General features: G+C 36.3%; 1 protein-coding gene across 6 annotated transcripts in view; it reads right to left on the bottom strand.

The window, feature by feature from the left end:
- Positions 1 to 2370: 2370 nt before the first annotated feature.
- The window catches only part of exd (extradenticle), a 706865-nt gene continuing 689185 nt past the window's right edge, over positions 2371 to 20050 (bottom strand). For 2 of the 6 annotated variants that reach the window (XM_067143189.2, XM_067143191.2), the window contains exon 9: positions 2371 to 4416. Coding sequence is in view for 4 of the 6 variants with exons in the window: in XM_067143191.2 (XP_066999292.1) it covers positions 4399 to 4416 (18 nt within the window). In the remaining 2 variants the exon portion in view is untranslated. Of the gene's footprint in view, positions 7945 to 13069; positions 13171 to 20050 lie in introns of all 6 variants that reach the window. The other 4 variants (XM_067143187.2, XM_067143188.2, XM_067143186.2 and 1 more) reach the window with 4 other exon arrangements.

Below are 20050 nucleotides of genomic sequence, written 5' to 3' on the forward strand. Positions count from 1 at the left end.
ACAAACATTAGCAGTGCTGGAACACATTCCACAGTGCTTGTAGTTTATTAAAAAATACCAGGTAGCAACACTTCAACGGAACCTAATTCTCTTATGATATTAAGTTGGTACTACCGAGGCAGCTTCATAGCTGCCTGGTCTCGTGCGCTGATGACTAGAGCCAATTTCCACAATTAATGTAAATTTTTCATTTCTTAATGATTAGTATGTATGTTGTGTTTCATAAATATATCATGTGTGTGTGTGTGTGTGTGTGTGTGTGTGTGTGCATGCGACTACATAACTTTTTATGTTTTTAATATGCATTGTGAAAATTTTTAAAAATTTGAAGTAGAAAGAATGAGTTTTTAAATTTATTTATAAAAGTTAGTGGTTTTGCTCCAATTTTGAAAAACAAGGTAACCATGGGTAGCTCAAACATTGCTGAATCCAAAATAGGTTTGTGACTGTAAGTAAGATTATCAGTTATTTTTGTACAAAAATGTGAAAACACACCAAAATGCTCAGTCCACAGTGTGAGATTTAACTTCACCTGCTCAATCTTCAATGTGTTAAAAAAAATTAAAAAGATTAATATTTTTCATTTCCCTGCAATTCCTCTTGATCTTAAATCAAAATGAATAAGAATTTACTTATATTTTAAATGCTTCCATGAATTCAAGGCTGCCTCTCAACACAGCTTACCAAATCCAATACAAAACGAACAGCTTATACATAAACAATGAGTCGTGTAGAATAAAATAAAAAATAGATATAAACAAAAGGATGAACAGTGAAACCAGTAAAAAGGGTAATATTTATGATAGATAAATGGACATTTGCAATATTACATAGAAGAGACAAGTTAGGAAGCATACAAATGATTTTTTTAATATATGTATGAAGCCAAATGTCTTTTATAATGTCTACCGGAAGGCCTAGTTTTCTGCAGATATCGAAGAATTTTGGGATGGTCCCTCTGGCTACAATTAGTAGGCCAACATCTTCTATTTCATCAAGGTGATACTTCTGTTTGCAGTAGTCTGCAGTGGGTTCGTATATAGATTTTATTCCCATCAACGTTTTCAGGCTGGTTGGTGTCTGTCTCAAATCTGACAATTGGGTCCAGGATGTACACTTTTCCATGATGATCTTTATAGACTATCATAATTATGAAAATAAATCTGTAAATAGATACAATTCTGAATCACACATTCCTTTTCCTTCTTCTCCTGTAAAATTATGCATTTGTGACTTATAACAGTCTAATTCTGAGGTACAGATATGCCCTCAATTTTAGCAGTCTCTTCCACCATGGCCAGTGGCCACAAATTTGGTACCTACACTGACTTGTATGTAGCAGCCAAACACAATTTTGTACTGTATGTTACGTACACTCTTCTGCTCATCCCTGGAAGTGGGTGTTCTTCACAGCTGACCAACAAACTGAATTCATGCAGCAGAACTTGCACTTTTGGAGGGAGCATTAAATGTTTTTTTTTTTTTCTTTTATTTACAGTTTGCTTTATGATTCACGGACACAGAGAGGTCTTGTAGCGACGATGGTATAGGAAAGGGCTAGGAGTGGGAAGTGACTCTGGCCTTAATTAAGGTACAGCGTGGTGTGAAAATGGGAAATGAATTTTCTTCAACCTCCCTATTCTGTCACCTATGTACAAACAGGGCTGAAAAATATATTGATTTATATTGCTTTATACTGCATGGACAATGCCATTTAAATTGAAGGAAAGTGATTATCAAAATGGAGAAGAAATTTATTCATGGAAACTGGCTGAAATTTTCAAATATCGTAGAAGTGAAGTGCATAATATTCCTAAAAACAAAAGAATGTTTTTTTTAAAGTAGTGAGAGAAAAAAACATCAGGGTATGAAAATGAAAAGAGAATTGAAGTACGGAGAAATGAATGATTTTCTTTACCAGTGGTTAAGTGTGTCCATGCTAAGAAGCTGACAGCAGTCACAGTAATAATATTCTCCCATTCAAATATAACATTAACTTTGATATTGTGGCCACCTATTCGAACAGCCATGTTCTCAAAAAATGACTTGTGACTACTTAAGACAAGTTTCACTGTATATAAAATACTGGAAAATCAATAGGCCTATCAATTTACAGCAATAAATGACATGTAAACCTGTGATCAATGTAAAAAAGGAAAGTCACAAGAAAGGTAAGGTAAGGCATCATAGTTGTGATTAGGTTTCTGAAACTGTTACACTATGTATAGCGACTTGTGCAATATAAATAATTTATAGTTACAGTATAACCCCCTCCCCCCATTCTCCACCTCTACACACTGACTTCTTTTCTTTTTGCACAAGTGTTGTTTAAAAGAAAATTATATAAATGACAATAAATATAAAAACATATTTGGGAAATTAAATTTTAATAACAACATAAAATACAATAAAGAAATCACACAGTGCTTCATATTTTACAGGAAATTAAAGGTACATTTAACTGTGATGGGGCTAGTTAGAGATGGGTCCACACATTGTTTTTATATATATATATCAATAGAAACCACCTTTGCTTTCAAGTACTTTTTTTTTTTTTCTTCTAAATGCTACACATTTGTCAAGAAAAAGTTTTCTACCCAAACTGAATTTGCTTATCTTTTCTAGCATGGCTTGGTGAATACAACTGACATCACACTAGGTGTTGGTGAAACAAAATAAGTACATGTTATCTTAGTTAATCTTAGTATATAAGTATAGAATATCTATAATTTGATATTGAAAAATCGTATACATTCTTGGGGATTGAGTTCCAGTGCTAGAACTGAAGGAAACTCAAACTGTGGAGCACTTGTGGTTCTAAGAGCAGAGCGTGTCGTGTTGACTAAACAAAACACTTCATATATACATACAGAGTAAAAACAAGCATTACAACCTAGCATAGAAAATGTAGTAAAATCATACTCTCACTTTGTGTGTCTAACAACATGTTGAGTAACATTATCCACCAAATGGTACATAACGAGTCTCAACAAGACTATCTACATACATAGGCCTATAAATGCAGTAATTTAATTTGTAGAATGAATGAAATATTTTGGTGTGGATACAATTAATGCTGCAAGAAAGACATTTGTCAGGTCATCAGTATAGCTTGATGAAGATTATCAAAAGACACAATCCACATGGGACACACGCCAAATATGAAACACTAGAATTCCTTTCTCTACCAGAACTAATCCACAAGGGAATACAGTGATAGATGTGTTTTAAATGTAACAAACTTATTCACAAGGCTTGTTCCAAACAGCTGCCATCTCTACTTTATTGCAGGTTAGATAGATTTTATACAAACTCTTGTTGACAATTCTCAATATCACAATTTTCCCTCACAGAAAGTGGAGGATTAATCATACTAAAGTGAAATTTCTTCATAGCGGACATCTTTGAGGATTTACAAAATGTCCATTATTAAGAATTGTCTGCTATAAGGAAAATTAAAACATATTTGGGGACACATTTTCCATATGAACACTCACAGTTGTAGTTTTAGTACAGGAATAAACAATGTTCTAACAATTAAACTAAGTTTAATAGTAGGCCTCAATATAGTTGTACAAAACAAGTAGTATAGGGTACATCAGTGAAACTTCTCGATAAAAATGAAAAGACAGGACATTAACTTCACTTCTTATTTTTAAAGAAATATGGATATGAGAGTTTGTGTTGTGGAAGCACTATAAAGTTTATTTCCTAGATGCATTTCTACTTCTGAAATAAATGTAAGTCCCTCATTATTAACGATATACAATACACAGGGATATACACACTCAAATCTATTTCCATTATCAAAATTACTCTAATTTATATCTATTATCCAGAACATTTTATCCAATCCTATTTTGTCATGCCCACATCCAATATTGATAATGGCTGCTACTGAGAAGAAATTTTTTCATATATTATGTCCATGTATTTTTGCCAGAGAATTTAAAAATGTCTTATCTACAAGAGTCTGCTATTTGTAAGTGTCTGTTAGGAGAAGTTTCACTGGAAATACATTTATTTGAAAAGATGAGTCTATGAAAAAATATCAAAGGGACATTTTTGCAAAATAAAACTTCATATCCTGAACAAAATATATACACTGATCTTCCTAAATCAAATGACATCTACTGTGTTCTTTGACACGGCTAAAATATTGTACATCTAAATGCACTAATTTGAGTTTAGAGGATTGGCAGCCTCGGGGATATGTGTGGTCACAAGCAACTGGTGACTTAAGAATTAGAAGCACTATATTCCCTTAAAGCATGGATGTGGCCAGGACTGATAGAGGAAGGAAGATCTGTCCCACCAGCTGCCCCATTCGACTATAAAACGTACAAAAATGTTCCTGAAGTAGTATACTGTGCTGTGGGTTCTTCACATTGCCTCCTGTCACGGGGATTCATCGTCCTGCACATCACAATACATCAACAACACTTATTCACAAAAAAATATTTAAACCCTCATAAAAATTATTTTTGTTCCACGCAACTAAATAAAAAGTTAATATAATCTAATGAAAAATTAAGGTTTAATTTTAGAAATAATACTGTCTAACTAACATTCAAATTAAAAACTAATAACAGTTTCTCAAGTAAGATTTATAGAACAAATGGAACAGAAAAGAAGAGGCTGAATCCATATCAGTAACATTTCATGGTATTTTTAATGACTACTTTAAAATGTTCCTTCTATAGTTTTTTTCTATACTAATTTTCTTTTTCTTTTTTCTCCTCCTATACTTCATGTTTATGCCAAATCTGCATTTTTAAATGATAATGCTACAAGTTGGTTCAGAAATCAACTTCGAAATTGTTTAACTTCCTAAATCACCAATCCGAGTAAAGTCTTCACTGATGGACATATTTGGTTGATTTATGGTTTAAAAAACCCAACTACATTTACTGTGGTACAGTTTGAGAAAGTAATCCTCCATATTAGCAAATTCAATTTAAAAAAAAAAAAAGGAAAAATACACTCAACGATAATGACAGTAATAAGCTCTGGATTTAGCCTCTTGATTTACAAGTAACTCTGTCATTGCAATAAACATTAAGGAAGTAGCAGAGGTAATGAACTCGTACATTTGTTCACATTACTGAAAATTACTTCGGTTTATACTGAAACATGCAGATATAAAACAAAGGCATGCTACTAATATGACTGTGATGCTGATGTACTGAAGCAGACAGAATTTCTCACATTAAAATATACTTGATATTGCTTTCAAACTTCCGATCAAGAGCTAATAGCTCCATCTATGCACACCAAACACACTACCATCTCCCTTTAGTTTGAATGTATGAAAAATGGTTATCAAATGGTTGGGCTTTTTCATTATGACTATTTGATATGCAAAATATGTCACACCACATTAGAGTAAGGGTTCAATTCAGAAATATGTTAAATATGGAACAGTCAAGAAGATAACCTAGTTAACCTAGTGTGGTAATATATGGCAATCAATCACCTGCCCTGAAGATACAGTAATTCCATATCCATTGTCATCAGCCAACATACAGTTTACATACCATTTAACTGAAACAAAAAAATTAACCTTCTCTACAAAAACTGTGCATCATACTACCATGTAATAAGAGCCCAAACCACTTTTGATACTCCCTATTAAGTGTTGGAGGGGAGTTGCTCAAGGCAAAGAAAAGACAGAAGATGGTGCTCCTCCTCCATCTTGTTACCATGAACCATTTATTCAAGAAGTGGTTACAAAGTCAGCTCCATATAAAAAAAATAAAAAAATAAAAAAAGATTCTCTAACAAGAAAAATAATCCAATTCTTCAAAACAATGAATTCAAGATACAGAATTGGCTTAATACCACTGTTATACTTCATAGTAAGAAACTCCAAAAAGAAGTATTCAAGAAAGATCAGCCTTCATGGAATGAGAAGCAACTTGTGTTGGTCTGTACTATTTGAGCTATTTGTGGTTTGGAAATGGTTCTAATGCTGACATATGCAGGGACAATGTTGAGGCCATCAAATCATGAAACATGTTATAGAGACTCAAACCATTCAACAGGTACAGAAAATGGTAAGTTATAAAGAACAGAAGTCTCAAATACCAAAACCCTTGGCTAGTATGCAAGTCAAAGAAAGGCTTGAAGTAAGAAAGAAGTTCTCCTCTGGTCATTCTATGTGCCTATCAAATGCTTTGGGTCCAAGCTTCCTGTCGCAATGAGGTCATCTTTCATGATCTGATGGCCTGAACATTGGCTCTGTAGCTGCCTTAGCATTAGAACTATCATCCAAACTAAAAGCAGCCCAAATAGTATGGACCAACCCCTAGCTAAGTCAAAGTGTTCAGTGGCAAGTGTATCATTCCATCATTCAAGTCAATACCTGTGTTCATTTGCCACTCGGAGTCAGCATCAACGGACCATTTCTAGGTGGTAGCATTACTGGTAAAAAGAGCTCTCCATAACCACACATGCTCACATGGAGAAGTAAAGCAAAGTTGGTATTTGGAACAAATTTACAAGGTTCCCTGGATATAGAAATTAAAGTAGACCAAAATGTCTTGATTTGAAAAATAATATAGATAGAGAATGCATTAGAGAACAGGCATGTAATGTTAAGTGTGCGTGATGGAGTCCATGTATGGTGAGGAAATACACTGAAGCACCCAATACAAACAACGATCATCTCCCAATATTGGTATCTCATTATCTCTTATCAGTTATCTACCAGTCCAGAAAGGTGCTCCAGCATGAAAATTAAAACTATCACCTGTGAATTATGTATACTGACATAAAATAATTGTCACTACACAACAATGATTTCATAAGTACAAAATATGTTACTAATGTATTTTCTATTAGCCCTGCTAAAAAACACAATATTGAATACGGTCAATAAGACTGCATGTAGTTGAGCTGGAGTAACTTTCTGGGTCTGATCACTAGCACAGCACACAGATTCTGTCTCTCAAGTTAGTTCAAACTTTACCTGAGAGAAAGAGTTGTGGTTAAGAAGTCAGCTGCATATTTATTTTGTACAAAAATTAACGTTTCGAGCTTGGATCACAAATTTCAATTCCCAAAGAGACAAGTTTTGCACAAAGCCATGACACCGTTTGAGACTGCCAGCGTCTCTGTCACACCTGGGACAACTAATGTGACACATTGATTGCTTTAGCTTCATTGTATACTGTCGTGATCACTATCCTAGAGTGGTGTACGTATACAACCTCCCCCATGCCACCGTGACTGCCATGTCGGGGTGCCCAACTCAAAACTCTGTTTCGTGGACACCCCGCATATGCCACGAGACACACACACACAATACATCGTATACATAGAGCTCACATCAAAAAACAAAAACAATTGGACCACCAATGCTGTTCGAGGATTAAGGCGAACTTCAGTGTCTGGCTTGAGGCTGCACTCAATAGAAAACACTCCCACCACCACTAACTTAATGGCCCTCATATCTTTGACAGAGAGAAAACATATGTCTTTTAAAAGAAAGAAAAACTACATTAAAAAGACAACACAAAAAACAGGGCCCTAGTATGTCCCATGTGGCACAGCAAGCCCTCCACAAGTAAAGCAGCTGCCTTGTAGCAAAGACATTCGTTGTTCCAGAAGTAGGCCGCTAGCTGACTGCGCTCGCTGCTCGTGACACGACATTCAACATTGTTTAAGTCCGTCTTCTTGGCAAGCGAACTGCATCGGCATTATTGTCAAGCCTGGGTAGGGTCACACGGCAGCGAGCGGCGGGCGGGCTGGATGACGGCCCTAGAGCTTCTGTCTCTTGACAGATTCTGGGTCGCTGCTATCCCCGCTCTCATCTTCGTCTGCATGCAGAGGTTGGACCGGCGGGAAATCTGGGATCTGCTCCCGCGGCGGCGGGCCCTGCGGGTTCCAGCCCCCGGAACCCGGCCGCGGCGGTGAGCCCGACTTGGGCGTCACATGCCCGCCCTGCAAGACAACACACGTACATACCCAATGTACTATTCCCTATTCACAGCTAGCCAGTGGGTAGTACACAACAAGTACTGTAAGAGATTTCCATTATAGAAGGAATTGCTAATCAACATCCCTTATATGTATTTTGACAACTGGATGGCCCAAGCTTGTATCCATGAAGTAGATTGTTTTATTGACTATTCAAGGACAAGCAGGCAAGACTGAGGAAGATGAGGTACCAAACACTAAAGATATTTACATATTTACAGGTAACATTTACTTCTGATCCAAGATATTCTTCTAACCATTAAATGAAAGACAGGAAAAAAAAAAAAAAAAAATCTTTTGGAAGAATAACATTGCTCTCATCTTTCTCATCGATGGAAGAGCACCCTATCCATAACACAAGAAAATCCACTCTGAACTTAGAAAGTATATTTAAGGTTCATCAGTTGTGTCAGTACTGAAGGACTCACAAGAAGGGGATCTCTTCCACACGGTGAGCTATGAGTGAATTTGAACCATTTTCAATATGTGTGCACCCACTGGCATAAGCTGGTTCCCTCAACAAAAATAACCATTAAAAACGACAATTTTCATAGAGACCATTTAAGTAATACTTAAAATATACAAGTAAGCAGCATAGTCCACTTTCATTTTAAAATATTAAAACCATAGCAGTGATTAAATAAAAATATCATTTTCTAATTTTCTTGGCTTATTAAGTGATGATGGATTTGAAAATGAAACAGAAATCTGAGTCAAATTTCCTACAATGAAGGAAAATATTATTATAGTCCTGGTGACTCTGCAGTAACAACAAAACTGCAATTGAACACTATGATATTCCTTGCACCATGACAATAACATTCACATAGTAAGATCAGCAGTCAGTTGCTGATATAAAGGCAATTGATAGTTTGTGTTGTGTTTTAGATTATCTGTTTATCGTATCTTCAATAGCTACAGCTTTTAAGAAATGCCAGGGTGGCCTGCCATATTCTTTAACGTGCTGGAAACCATGATATTGTCATGTATTAAGACCTTAGACAGGATCAAACTTGCTACTATCTTGGGGACAGTAGGACAACAGCTAATCAACTGTGCTACTTATGTTGGGGCAAAAACATATTAATGATCCTATCCTCTGGCAGTGTCTCAGTACTGAGGATGATTTATGTAAGTTCTGACTTCTATTCTGAGAAATTTTTATGTTACTACTGCAGATACAGAGCTATAAACACTCAAAATGCCTGTTTAGTTTTAAGCGTTACCTAAATGGCCACATTTTAAAAACAATATGAACACCTTTATCCAAATACACACATTTGTGCTATCTATAATTTGGTCAAACTAACTTGTAAGTTTCTACAATGAAATCTGTATTGTAAGGTCTGTGAACAACAATGGGTGTTATTTATTATTTTCAGAAATTCCATGGAGATCTTAATACTGTATTCTGTCCTCTCTTCATATCTCTTCCAGATCTGGACAGCCAACAAATACATTACAAATGCAGCAGAATGGTTGAGAAATATTAGAAAAATGTTAAAAAATCCCCACCAGCTTATGATACAACCTCATAGCAGCTTCCATGTTACTGTGGTCTAAATTCTTTAAACCCAAGGGTTTCTTCGACTTCACTTACTCTAATACACAAGTATTATGGTCGCCTGGTCTGGTGGGAGAACGGTTGTCGTACATCCCAGAAAGCCGGGTGTAACCTCCCTTTAACATGGTAAGATGGCTAGAAAATATAGCCAAAACCTACATTTTTGTTTCTATCTTAAAAAATATCAGTAAAAACAAAATTTCAAGGATTCAGATTACTGCACAAAGGTTTAGCTGAATTTCACTAGAGAGTATGCCTCATACACAACCTGTGTAATGCTTGTAGGCTTTTCGGTGCAACTATCAATTGAGATTTCAAGATTAATTTCTGTTTAACGCTTGCTCTTTTCACTCTTTCTGCTGTATCTATGGTCCAGGCCCCAATATTTCTTTTGGCACTCTGTATCCTTATGTCCATGGTTCCCCTAGTCGAGTCCAGCATTGCTTCCACTTTTGCCAGGCTCCTCGCTTTAATCTTTCCTTTTCACCTCCCTTAGTCAATTTGTTCTCTTCCAACCCCAATGGTACTAGGTTTGTGAGATCTAGGAATTTTTCTATTTTCATGCCCTTTGTTGCCCTTCCCTTTCTTTTGCTGATACCTTCATTCTTTGAAATGACAGGCCTCTTCCATTTTCCTTCTGATTAGTGTTAATAACAATACCACCACCAGTATACTGCAGTCGCTTAAGTGCAGCCAGTATCCAGCATTTGGGAGATAGTGGGTTCGAATCTCATTGTCGACAGCCCTGAAGATGGTTTTCTGTGGTTTCCCATTTTCATGCCAAGAAAATGCTGGAGCTATACCTTATTAACGCCATGGCCGCTTCCTTCCCACTCCTAGCCCTTTCCTGCCCTATCGTCACCACAAGACCTACCTACGTCGGTGCGATATAAACCAACTTGTAAAAAAAAAAAAAATCATAGGTGGTAGTTTTCATTCAATTTTCCTTGCCATTATCAATTAACTATGGAACTAGAAGCAACATTAAGGACTGTGTCAATAACAAAATAATTATTTTAAAAGAACATCAGCTCTACTTGTGTAATTTTTAAACTAACAAGACAGTAGAATGAAAAGTAGTTGCTGCAGAGGTTATGTTACGATACGTGCCCTGGTTTTTATAATCCAGAATATGGCAACCCTAGGTGGGAGTAACCCTAACAAATCACTGTCAGCATACTCGGCCCAGATCAAAGGTCTGAAGGGTGACTTTCTAATACATATTATCATAGAATGATAATGCTGAGCAATACATTAGCAAATGATGAAATCTTTATAAAGTTACATTACATTCTGCATGTGAGTGGCCATTCAGATGTGGATATCACCAGTTATTTACAACAAAATGCACAAATTTAACAGGAAATAAAATTATCTGCTGTTCATTGGGAAAATGCAAAATATTACAGATGTACTGGTAACTTAGTGTACTGTTTCACTCATGGATAAGGCACAAAGCTTTAACTAGCCATAAAAGTACCAATTAATTACAGAAAATCCACTCAATATGTCAGCTTCACATTCATTAAATTGTAAGAGAAAATGCAATCACAAATTAAAAATAGCAAGAACAACTCACCTTACAGGTCAAGTCAATGTAATTGTACTATGAACTGTTGAACTTTCAGAAAGTTAACGTGTACTTACACCAAAACGGCTGTTAAGGATATTTGTTTCTATGAACTTGGACCCCATCCTACCCTAGATGCTTTTTTTAAAAAGTTATCTGCATCAATTTAGGAAATAATATATCATATCTCAAAGGTCAAATTCTTGCTTCATCTACTGGAAACAATGCATTTTAAAAATATCCAGAGTTACTTTAAACCTTATGACAAGATAAATCAAGAATGTCCTACATGAATCCACTGGGTATCACACTTTATTACGAGGGACCAAGTCCAATTAGAGACTAAAGAGTGAGAAAACTTAAAGCTATAGGGTTGGAGACAAAACAGAGCACCTCCACATCATACCGTACTTACTGCTCTATACATTCAACATCCAGAGGTAAAATTTAAATATATAACATATTCAAAATATGACTGCACTAGTATTTGTTTGTTTGTTTATTTACTTATTTGCTTATTTCTTTGAGTTGGTAGATGACAGTGGGGCAAGTAGCAGGTGCATCAGAGGACAAAATACAGTCATCACACGAGCCTCACATTACCGACAAGACCAGATGAATTTTACAGACTAATTTGTGAGTGCTACAAATGCAAAAAGAATAGGACTGGTTCAGAATGGAATGTACTTGTTGATCATTCAAGGACTGTGACGTTAGAGCAAAAGGAACCACTGTATCACCAGGGAATAACTAACTGAGCAGTCTTAGATTTAATACATTACTGTACTTGATAACAGAGCCAGATGACAGAGTACCAGACATAATCAAGTAGAAATTCCTGGTATGGTTGAGTGCAATCATATTTTGAACATGTAATACCAGTGCAGAAATGTCCAGGGTGATCTCAGTTTTAATAATATTATAATGCTAACTAGTATTTTCGTCTTCGTCCACACATCATTGTACTCACCTTGATCCCACGGAACTGTCATTGTGAAGTTAGATTTTCAGCTGAAGTTACACATATCAGTGGCGTAGCGTGACAAAATGGTATGGGTAAACTGGGTTTAACTTTTTTTTTTTTTTAATACACAGTCGCATGGACAACATTGTATTTAAAATCTAATCCTCAATAAAATAATTTAACTATTTAAAATTTGATTTCACTTATTATTATTATTATTATTATTATTATTATTATTATAACATGAAGTATGATTTTAGAATAAAATACTAATAGGATAGTCGTATCATTATTTAACAAAAATGTTATTAAATTAATCTCTTAAAATTAAGGAAATGTGATATTAAGTCAGTGGAATCGTTCCTCCACATCCCAAAACAATGTAAACACCTGGTTATCACTTGCACCTCTAATACATGATCAATGCTGCACTATAAAAGTTGAGCAATTAACAAAAATTCTGGCCTACCCTGCTGCCCGTCCCCCATCCCCTACTATCAACTCGCTGCTCTCTTCTAGGAAGCAGGTATACTATGGGACTAAAATCCCAAACACACCTTCCACGGTCTCAAATGCCGAGTTTTATGTCACTTTTGCAAAATAAATCTGCCTCATCCCAATGATCAGGTCAAAATTTAGTGGAACAGCTATATAACTCACATTTGTTTGCAACTGTGACCATTAAAGTCTCAAGCCGAGACTTGGCACAGCGTAAGGCATCAAAAGATAATGCATGACAGCAGCAGCAGCAGTAGTAGTAGTAGTAATTTATAAGTTGGTAGTTTATTTATTTATGTAATATTTATTTATTTTTAGTAGACTCAAGTCTCAAAATCTCCCCTGATGCTACGCCACTGACCCACATTCACCTAACTTCTATAGCAAATTTGAAGAAGGAAAAAATGTTTAGAACAGTGAAGGACATGAGCTTCACAAACAAGAGCATATGAGTCAAAGGTGTGAATTGGCCTGATAATGAAGATGTTCTTACCATTTCAGCTATTGCAAACCCTAGTATGATCATTTTTGAGTGCCACTGGAAAACAGCCCCGCGAAGCTGATCGGATGATCAGACAGGGTTCGTCTGGGCAACTGAAATAGTAACAACAACTCTCCGTAGGCTCTCTCAGACAAAAAACATAAAAAAATTAACAATTGAACTTTACTGATCATACTGAAAGTCACATTGTTTTACTCAAAATCCAGTGACTAAAGTGAAAGTCCCTAAAGTGGAAGATGCTGCTATGAACAATAGAAATAATGAAGATAATTAAGCAGGACATATTACAGTAGGGTGACCAGATGTCCTGCTTTCCACAGGATACTCCTTTTTTCAATCCCTTTTCCTGCAGTCTGTGTAAGTATTGAATATCTTAAAAATATCCTTTTTAATATCATCCTGCTAAAAAGTCCTGTGAGATATCAATTTTAAGTTATGTCTAGCCTGTTCTCTATGAAATCTAATAAGTGTCGAGACCTGGTCTAAAACATGAGTTACTTTCTATTGAAGATGGAATACGAAACATTTCCTGTTCCAGTTTCCATTAAAAAGTACCAATTTGCAAGCCATGACAAAATTTTGATATGTTTATTATAAGCGTAATACGAATTACAAATGTACTGAATTTTTTAGCCTGTTAGGTTCTTCAGTCTGTCGAAACTAATTTATGAATAAAATTTATAAAATATCTGGAAAATAAAACATATAACAACAGATTATATGTTTCAAACAGTTATAAATTAACTGAATCACAAATGAAAAGAAATGGCTTCCACTATGACAAAGTGTACTGAATTCTACAACTTCTTTCTTACACAGCATCAGTTATTGAAGATAATACATTCAAGTCAGAAATATGAATGATTGGTTCATACAATGTCAAAGAATAATCATCATTCTGTACCTACTATCTTTTGTAGTGTAACTGAATGAAAATTAATGAACGAGTTATAAATATGTACTTAATTACACTCCTTCAAAATGAGATTACACTGTTTCTTATTATTAATAGTTAGGTCTACATTATTTATTCTGTTAAATAAGGCATTTCTAAATTTTCCTTGTTTTTTATTGGCCATTGCTATATGAATGTTGCTTATATATTATGATACATCAAAAACACACATGGTTAAAACCCAAGTTCACATTTCATTTCACCATTTTCAGGTATACGTCCTACTTAACAGTTGGGTCATTCTGGTCACCCTATACGGTAGTGCAAGCACAGGAATAAGAGAAATAAACAGTTGAATGCAAGACACAGTGCTAGTCTCAAGTAAGGTATAAGATAAATCACAGAGACAAAGTTAGCACAGAATGATCTACTAACAAACAAGTTCCTACCACTGTGTGAACACCATTAACATAAAGTGGGGATAGATAAAACCTCATGACTTTCAGTACAACCCTCAAAATATTACAATAATTTGAGCAAAGCTCCACCACTCCATGATTTTTTGGCAAATAGTACATGACATATTTATACTGTCTGATTAGCTCATAAAGAATACCAAAATAAAACTAATGTCTTTAAAATTTAAGAACTTTCAGACAATAAATCTGAGTGAAGGACTAAAAACACACTTCTTCCTTGGACAGAAATGTGAAATTTTCTTTTGATCTGTTCTTCAGTGTTACTTTGCAGTTATCAGGTGCTTGGGTGGTGAAGCCTTTAGTGTAGCACCAATGTATGGAACAAAAAGGCAATGAAGCAGTGCATCCAAACACTACCACCAGCCCTTGCAAGTGTACATTCTTTTTTTTTTTTTTATTAGTGGGAGAATCAGGAAACCTGTGTCATGATGTACAAAAAAATTATAAGAGTTCTGGCTCCTTTTTAAAATAGCCAGGTCTACAAAAGACTACAATTTTGAATATTAATCCTGTCTTCCTATACGTTTTACCACCATAGTTTTATAAGTTTTAAAAAGTAAAACTGGGTTATAATATGTAGGTGTGGTAAGAAGCAACAGAATTTAGTTACTTCAGAGATTGAAAGAAATTTTTCAATGCACTGTAGCCAGGGTGACCAGACGTCAAACAGAAAAAAGGACAAAGTGTCCCAAAATGTAAGACATTCAAGAAAAATGTAGGGCATTATGGAATAAAAGCCAAAAGGACTCCTATATTGACTTCATTTCATATAATATTTGTTTTCAAATTATACTTATGAGACCATGTCCAGGGAAAGCCACCTTAAGTTGAAAAAATAATGCATCTTAATGGAAAGAGTCAATGATTATAAGTTGTTTACTGCACACAGTCATTATGGGCTCAACTGTATTTTTCTGACAAACTTCTCTTCTTTAAAACACCTTGTTGACTTAGAATATACTTATGTAAGACTTACTGACATACTATCTTATAGCAACATTTCTTAATACAAGATTGTTTTGAAAGTAAATGGCAAAATATGTGAATTGAAATTTCTATTCTCTCAAATGGAGGACATTTTGGAATTACTAAAAATCCTCCCAGACACCAGACAAAAAGCTACAAATTAAGGCATGGCTGGAGAAAGGACTATGTCTGGTCAACATGACTGTACCCGCACAGATTTCTTCCAAATTTCTTACAGAGATTCAAAGACATTCATAAACAGGTTAATCAGATTATGATGTGGATTTTCTTTTTCAGAGCAAGCTATTAAAATTGAAACAACTCTCCCTCACCGAACAGATGAAAAAATGAGTTTTTTAACACCCCCTTATACATAGGTACACATTACCAAGCGAGTATTTTCCTTATTGTGTCATATACCGCAAGCAGATCCATTATTTAGATGAAGGTACAACATTTTAATATTCTTGAAACTTTTAACAATGTGAATAGATAGATTCCAGGAAAAATAATTAAATTTGAATTTCAAAACACATTTTAGATTCCACTGACCTCAGGTTCAAATAATATGAACAAAATGTTAATTCCATGGACAAAGCAATGACTTATTGAGCACAATTTCACACAAGGTGATTAAGCCTCAGATGGAGGAAAGAAAACTGAAATATGTAAAGCTATAATAATAATAATAATAATAATAATAATAATAATAATAATAATAATAATAATAATAATAATCATAAATAGCGTCAGCTATTGTGTGTAGACAATTTACATCCACCACTATTTAAACTGCGTACGGGTCAATTTCAACGTCGGTACCTCTACTGGGCAATCTACAGCTGAATTTGTATTTATTTTGTCACCGAAATGTGTCGACGAAGATATTTTATATGCCAACAAAGTACGACATTAAAGTACCGAACGGACTTTTTTTTCACCCTTGAACAATCCAACTACATCTGCCGCGTTTAAACCCGCGATGCTGGAATCCGTAGGCCAGCACTCTACCCCTGATCCACACAGTAAGCTACCTCAAAACTAGGATACGTTCACTCATAGAACTGTACTCAATGATTTCTCATCGCCCTACAAGAGTGTAACATTAGCTGGCATTGTTTAATGGCTTCTAGTTTTAGCTAGTTGTTTTTCGTCGCACCGACACAGATAGGTCTCACGGCGACGATGGGACAGGAAAGGGCTAGGAGTGGGAAGGAAGCGGCCGTGGCCTTAATTAAGGTACAGCCCCAGCATTTGCCTGGTGCGAAAATGGGAAACCACGGAAAACCATTTTCAGGGCTGCCGACAGTGGGGTTCGAACCTACTATCTCCCGAATACTGGGTACTGGCCGCACTTAAGCGACTGCAGCTATCGAGCTCGGTTTAATGGCTTCTAAATTGGTACCTGTTAATAATTGTTATTTTGTAACTGACAGCAGTACGGCCATTATTCCACTTTCTGATGCATGGTTTGTTGGATTCTCTACAGTGTATGATGTTGAGATAAGACCATAAACAATTCACCATTGATAAATCATCATCGTAATCATTATCATCTTGAAGTTGATAGCGTACTTGATAATTCATACAGCAGTATACTCTTGTTTTCTTTTTTTTTTTCTTTTGTCAGTAAACGTGTGAGCGAAAGATAAAAGATATTAATCGACCCATAAGTTATCTATTTTAAGCAGAACCTTCTGACGTGGAACATTTATAGTTTCGGAACCGTAAATGCACCGATGTGTGTAACAAAATATGAAAAGTTAAAATCGAAACTACAACACAGCGTAACGACAATGTTCAATATCTCGTTGTAAGAGGAAGGGCCAGTGTATCTAGCAACAAGAATAGGACCCTGGTGTGACATCATCAAGTGAAACAACAGCATAATCTTGAGGAACTAAAATCGTCGTGCCGCGCTGCTAACGTCCGGCTCCATGGTTAGCGTGCTGACATTTGGTCACAGAGTCGATTCCCGGCAGGGTCGAGAATTTTAACCATCATTGGTTAAATTCTCAGGCACGGGGGCTGGGTGTATGCGTCATCATAATCATCATTTCATCCTCATCACGACGCTCAGGTCGCCTACGGGGGTCAATTCGAAAGACCTGCACCTGGCGAGTCGAACATGTCCTCGGACACTCCCGGTACTAAAAGCCATACGCCATTTCATTTCGCACTGCTAACAATGACTGTAGCTTTGGACTCCGGCGTGGTAGCACGTCATAAGATGTCCTCTATCTCACCGAGTTCTTAAGTATACGGCGAAAAAAAGTGAACATTCGATGAACTGTGAGGCGAAGAAGTGACCATTTTCTTTCTTTCGTTAAATGTCATGATATATGGACAATAAATGGCTTATTCATGATCGAAAACACGGTCGAGAGGACAGAGCGGCTTTTCAGTATTCTAAAAAAATAAAAAGTCAACGCCACACTTAGGCTTATCGGGAGAGTCTCGAGGTTAAGGGCGGCCGGCCGTCGTGAGGCGAGTTTCGATTCCCACCTCTCCTCCAGGCAAATGCCGGGATGGTACCTAAATTAAGGCCACGGCCGCTTCCTTCCCTCTTCCTTGTCTATCCCTTCCAATCTTCCTATCGCCCCACAAGGCCCCTGTTCAGCATAGCAGGTGAGGCCGCCTGGGCGAGGTACTGGTCATTCTCTCCAGTTGTATCCCCCGACCCAATGTCTCACGCTCCAAGACACTGCCCTTGAGGCGGTAGAGGTGAGATACCTCGCTGAGTCCGAGGAAAAAACCAACCCTGGAGGGTAAACGGATTAAGAAAGAGAGAAGAAAAACAATAATCAACCCACCACCAAAATATTTTTTGAAATCATCCTCGAGACTATTACTACACATGGCAGTAAAAAGCTTTCACAACATCTCCTCTTGGATATCCAAAGTAGTATCGTCGAAAAGGAAGCCATCAACCCTTGCCTTGGCCCCTGTTAACTCAGTTCTTGCCTTTTCTGATTCCAATAATAATAGATTTCCGATGCTTCAGAAGTTCTTCATTTCTCCAACTTCCATGATCCTTTGTTCTAACCCATATTTTTCTTTAAAAAATTAATCACCGACACCACAAAAATTCTGGAACCACAGGATCTGCAAGGCGGTCATAATGTCACGAGGATACACACAATATCTCAGGAGTGGTCATTTTTCACTATAACGATATTGCGCAAAATCATTATAAAGGCTTACACTTCTGCAGTTTCATTTTTCACAAACTGTAAACTCATTTTTAATATCTTTTGAATATGCGATAGAATGTGAAAATTCGCCGGGCTGAGTGGCTCAGACGGTTGAAGCGCTGGCCTTCTGCAACTTGGCAGGTTCGATCGTGGCTCAGTCCGGTGGTATTTGAAGGTGTTCAAATACGTCAGCCTGGTGTCGGTAGATTTACTGGCACGTTAAAGAACTCCTGCGGAATTAAATTTCGGCAGCTCGGCGCCTCCGAAAACCGTAAAAGTAGTTCATGGGACGTAAAACCAATAACATTATCATTAGAATGTGAATTTTACTCAAAATGCACTAATGCGATATAAATGCAAAACCGATGTTAAAAAAAAACTTTATGTCTTTATTCTTCTTCTCGAAGAATAAACGGAAACGTAAACCGAGGAGTTTGTACACCCTTGAGACGTCAAGGAAATAAGTTACAGGATTATGAGCAAATGCCAAAAGACCTCAACAATGGTGTGAGATGGACAGCAGACAATGGTATGATGGCAAACAGGATGAAAAAGTCAAGCAGAGAAAAATTCTCTTAATTTTAAGTACTGTCCTGATGGGGTGAGTACTTAGGTATTAATATAAGGAAAGATATTCACTGGGGTAATCACGATAAACGGGATTGTAAATAACTGTTAAAGATCTCTTCATGTGGGTATGAGGGTATTTAGGGGTTGTAGTAAGGATGTCAAGAAGAAGATATATACCTACGTTATTGGTAAGCCCACAATATTAGAGTACGGTTCCAGTATAAGGGTCCTTCACCATAATGACTTGATCCGAGAACTGGAAACAATCAAAGGAAAAGCAGCTCGATTTGTCATGGGTGGTTTCCGACAAACGAGTAGTGCTACAAAAATGTTGCAAAGTTTGGACTGGAAAGACTTGGTAGTAAGGAGATAAGCTGTTCAGCTAAACGGTATATTCTGAGCTGTCAGTGGAGAGATGGCGTGGAATGATAGTAGTAGAATTAAGATATTTTTAAAAGTGCAAAAGATCAAAATAAGATGAAGTTGGAATTCAAGAGGGCAAACTGGAGTAAATATAAGTTAAGGATTGGAGTAATTTACCAAAGGAGATCTTTGATAACTTTCCAAATTCTTTGAAACAATTTAAGAAACGACTAGGTAAACAACTGATAGGGAATCTGCCACATGGACGACTGCCCTAAATGCAGATCAGTGGTGACTGATTGATTGATTGATTGATTGATTGATTGATTGATTGATTGATTGATTGACTGGCAAGCATGCTGGAATGGTACATTCCACTTCATAATACTTGAGGATTATAGAGTAGCAGCTAGAACATGCCAGGACCAAAATGTCATAATCATATACAATAAAATTCTAGAATCTCAACTTAAACATCCTATATGAGAGGATATTCCGTTTCTGC

The sequence above is a fragment of the Anabrus simplex genome, chromosome 3 (assembly GCF_040414725.1).
Source record: "Anabrus simplex isolate iqAnaSimp1 chromosome 3, ASM4041472v1, whole genome shotgun sequence".
NCBI lineage: Eukaryota > Metazoa > Arthropoda > Insecta > Orthoptera > Tettigoniidae > Anabrus > Anabrus simplex.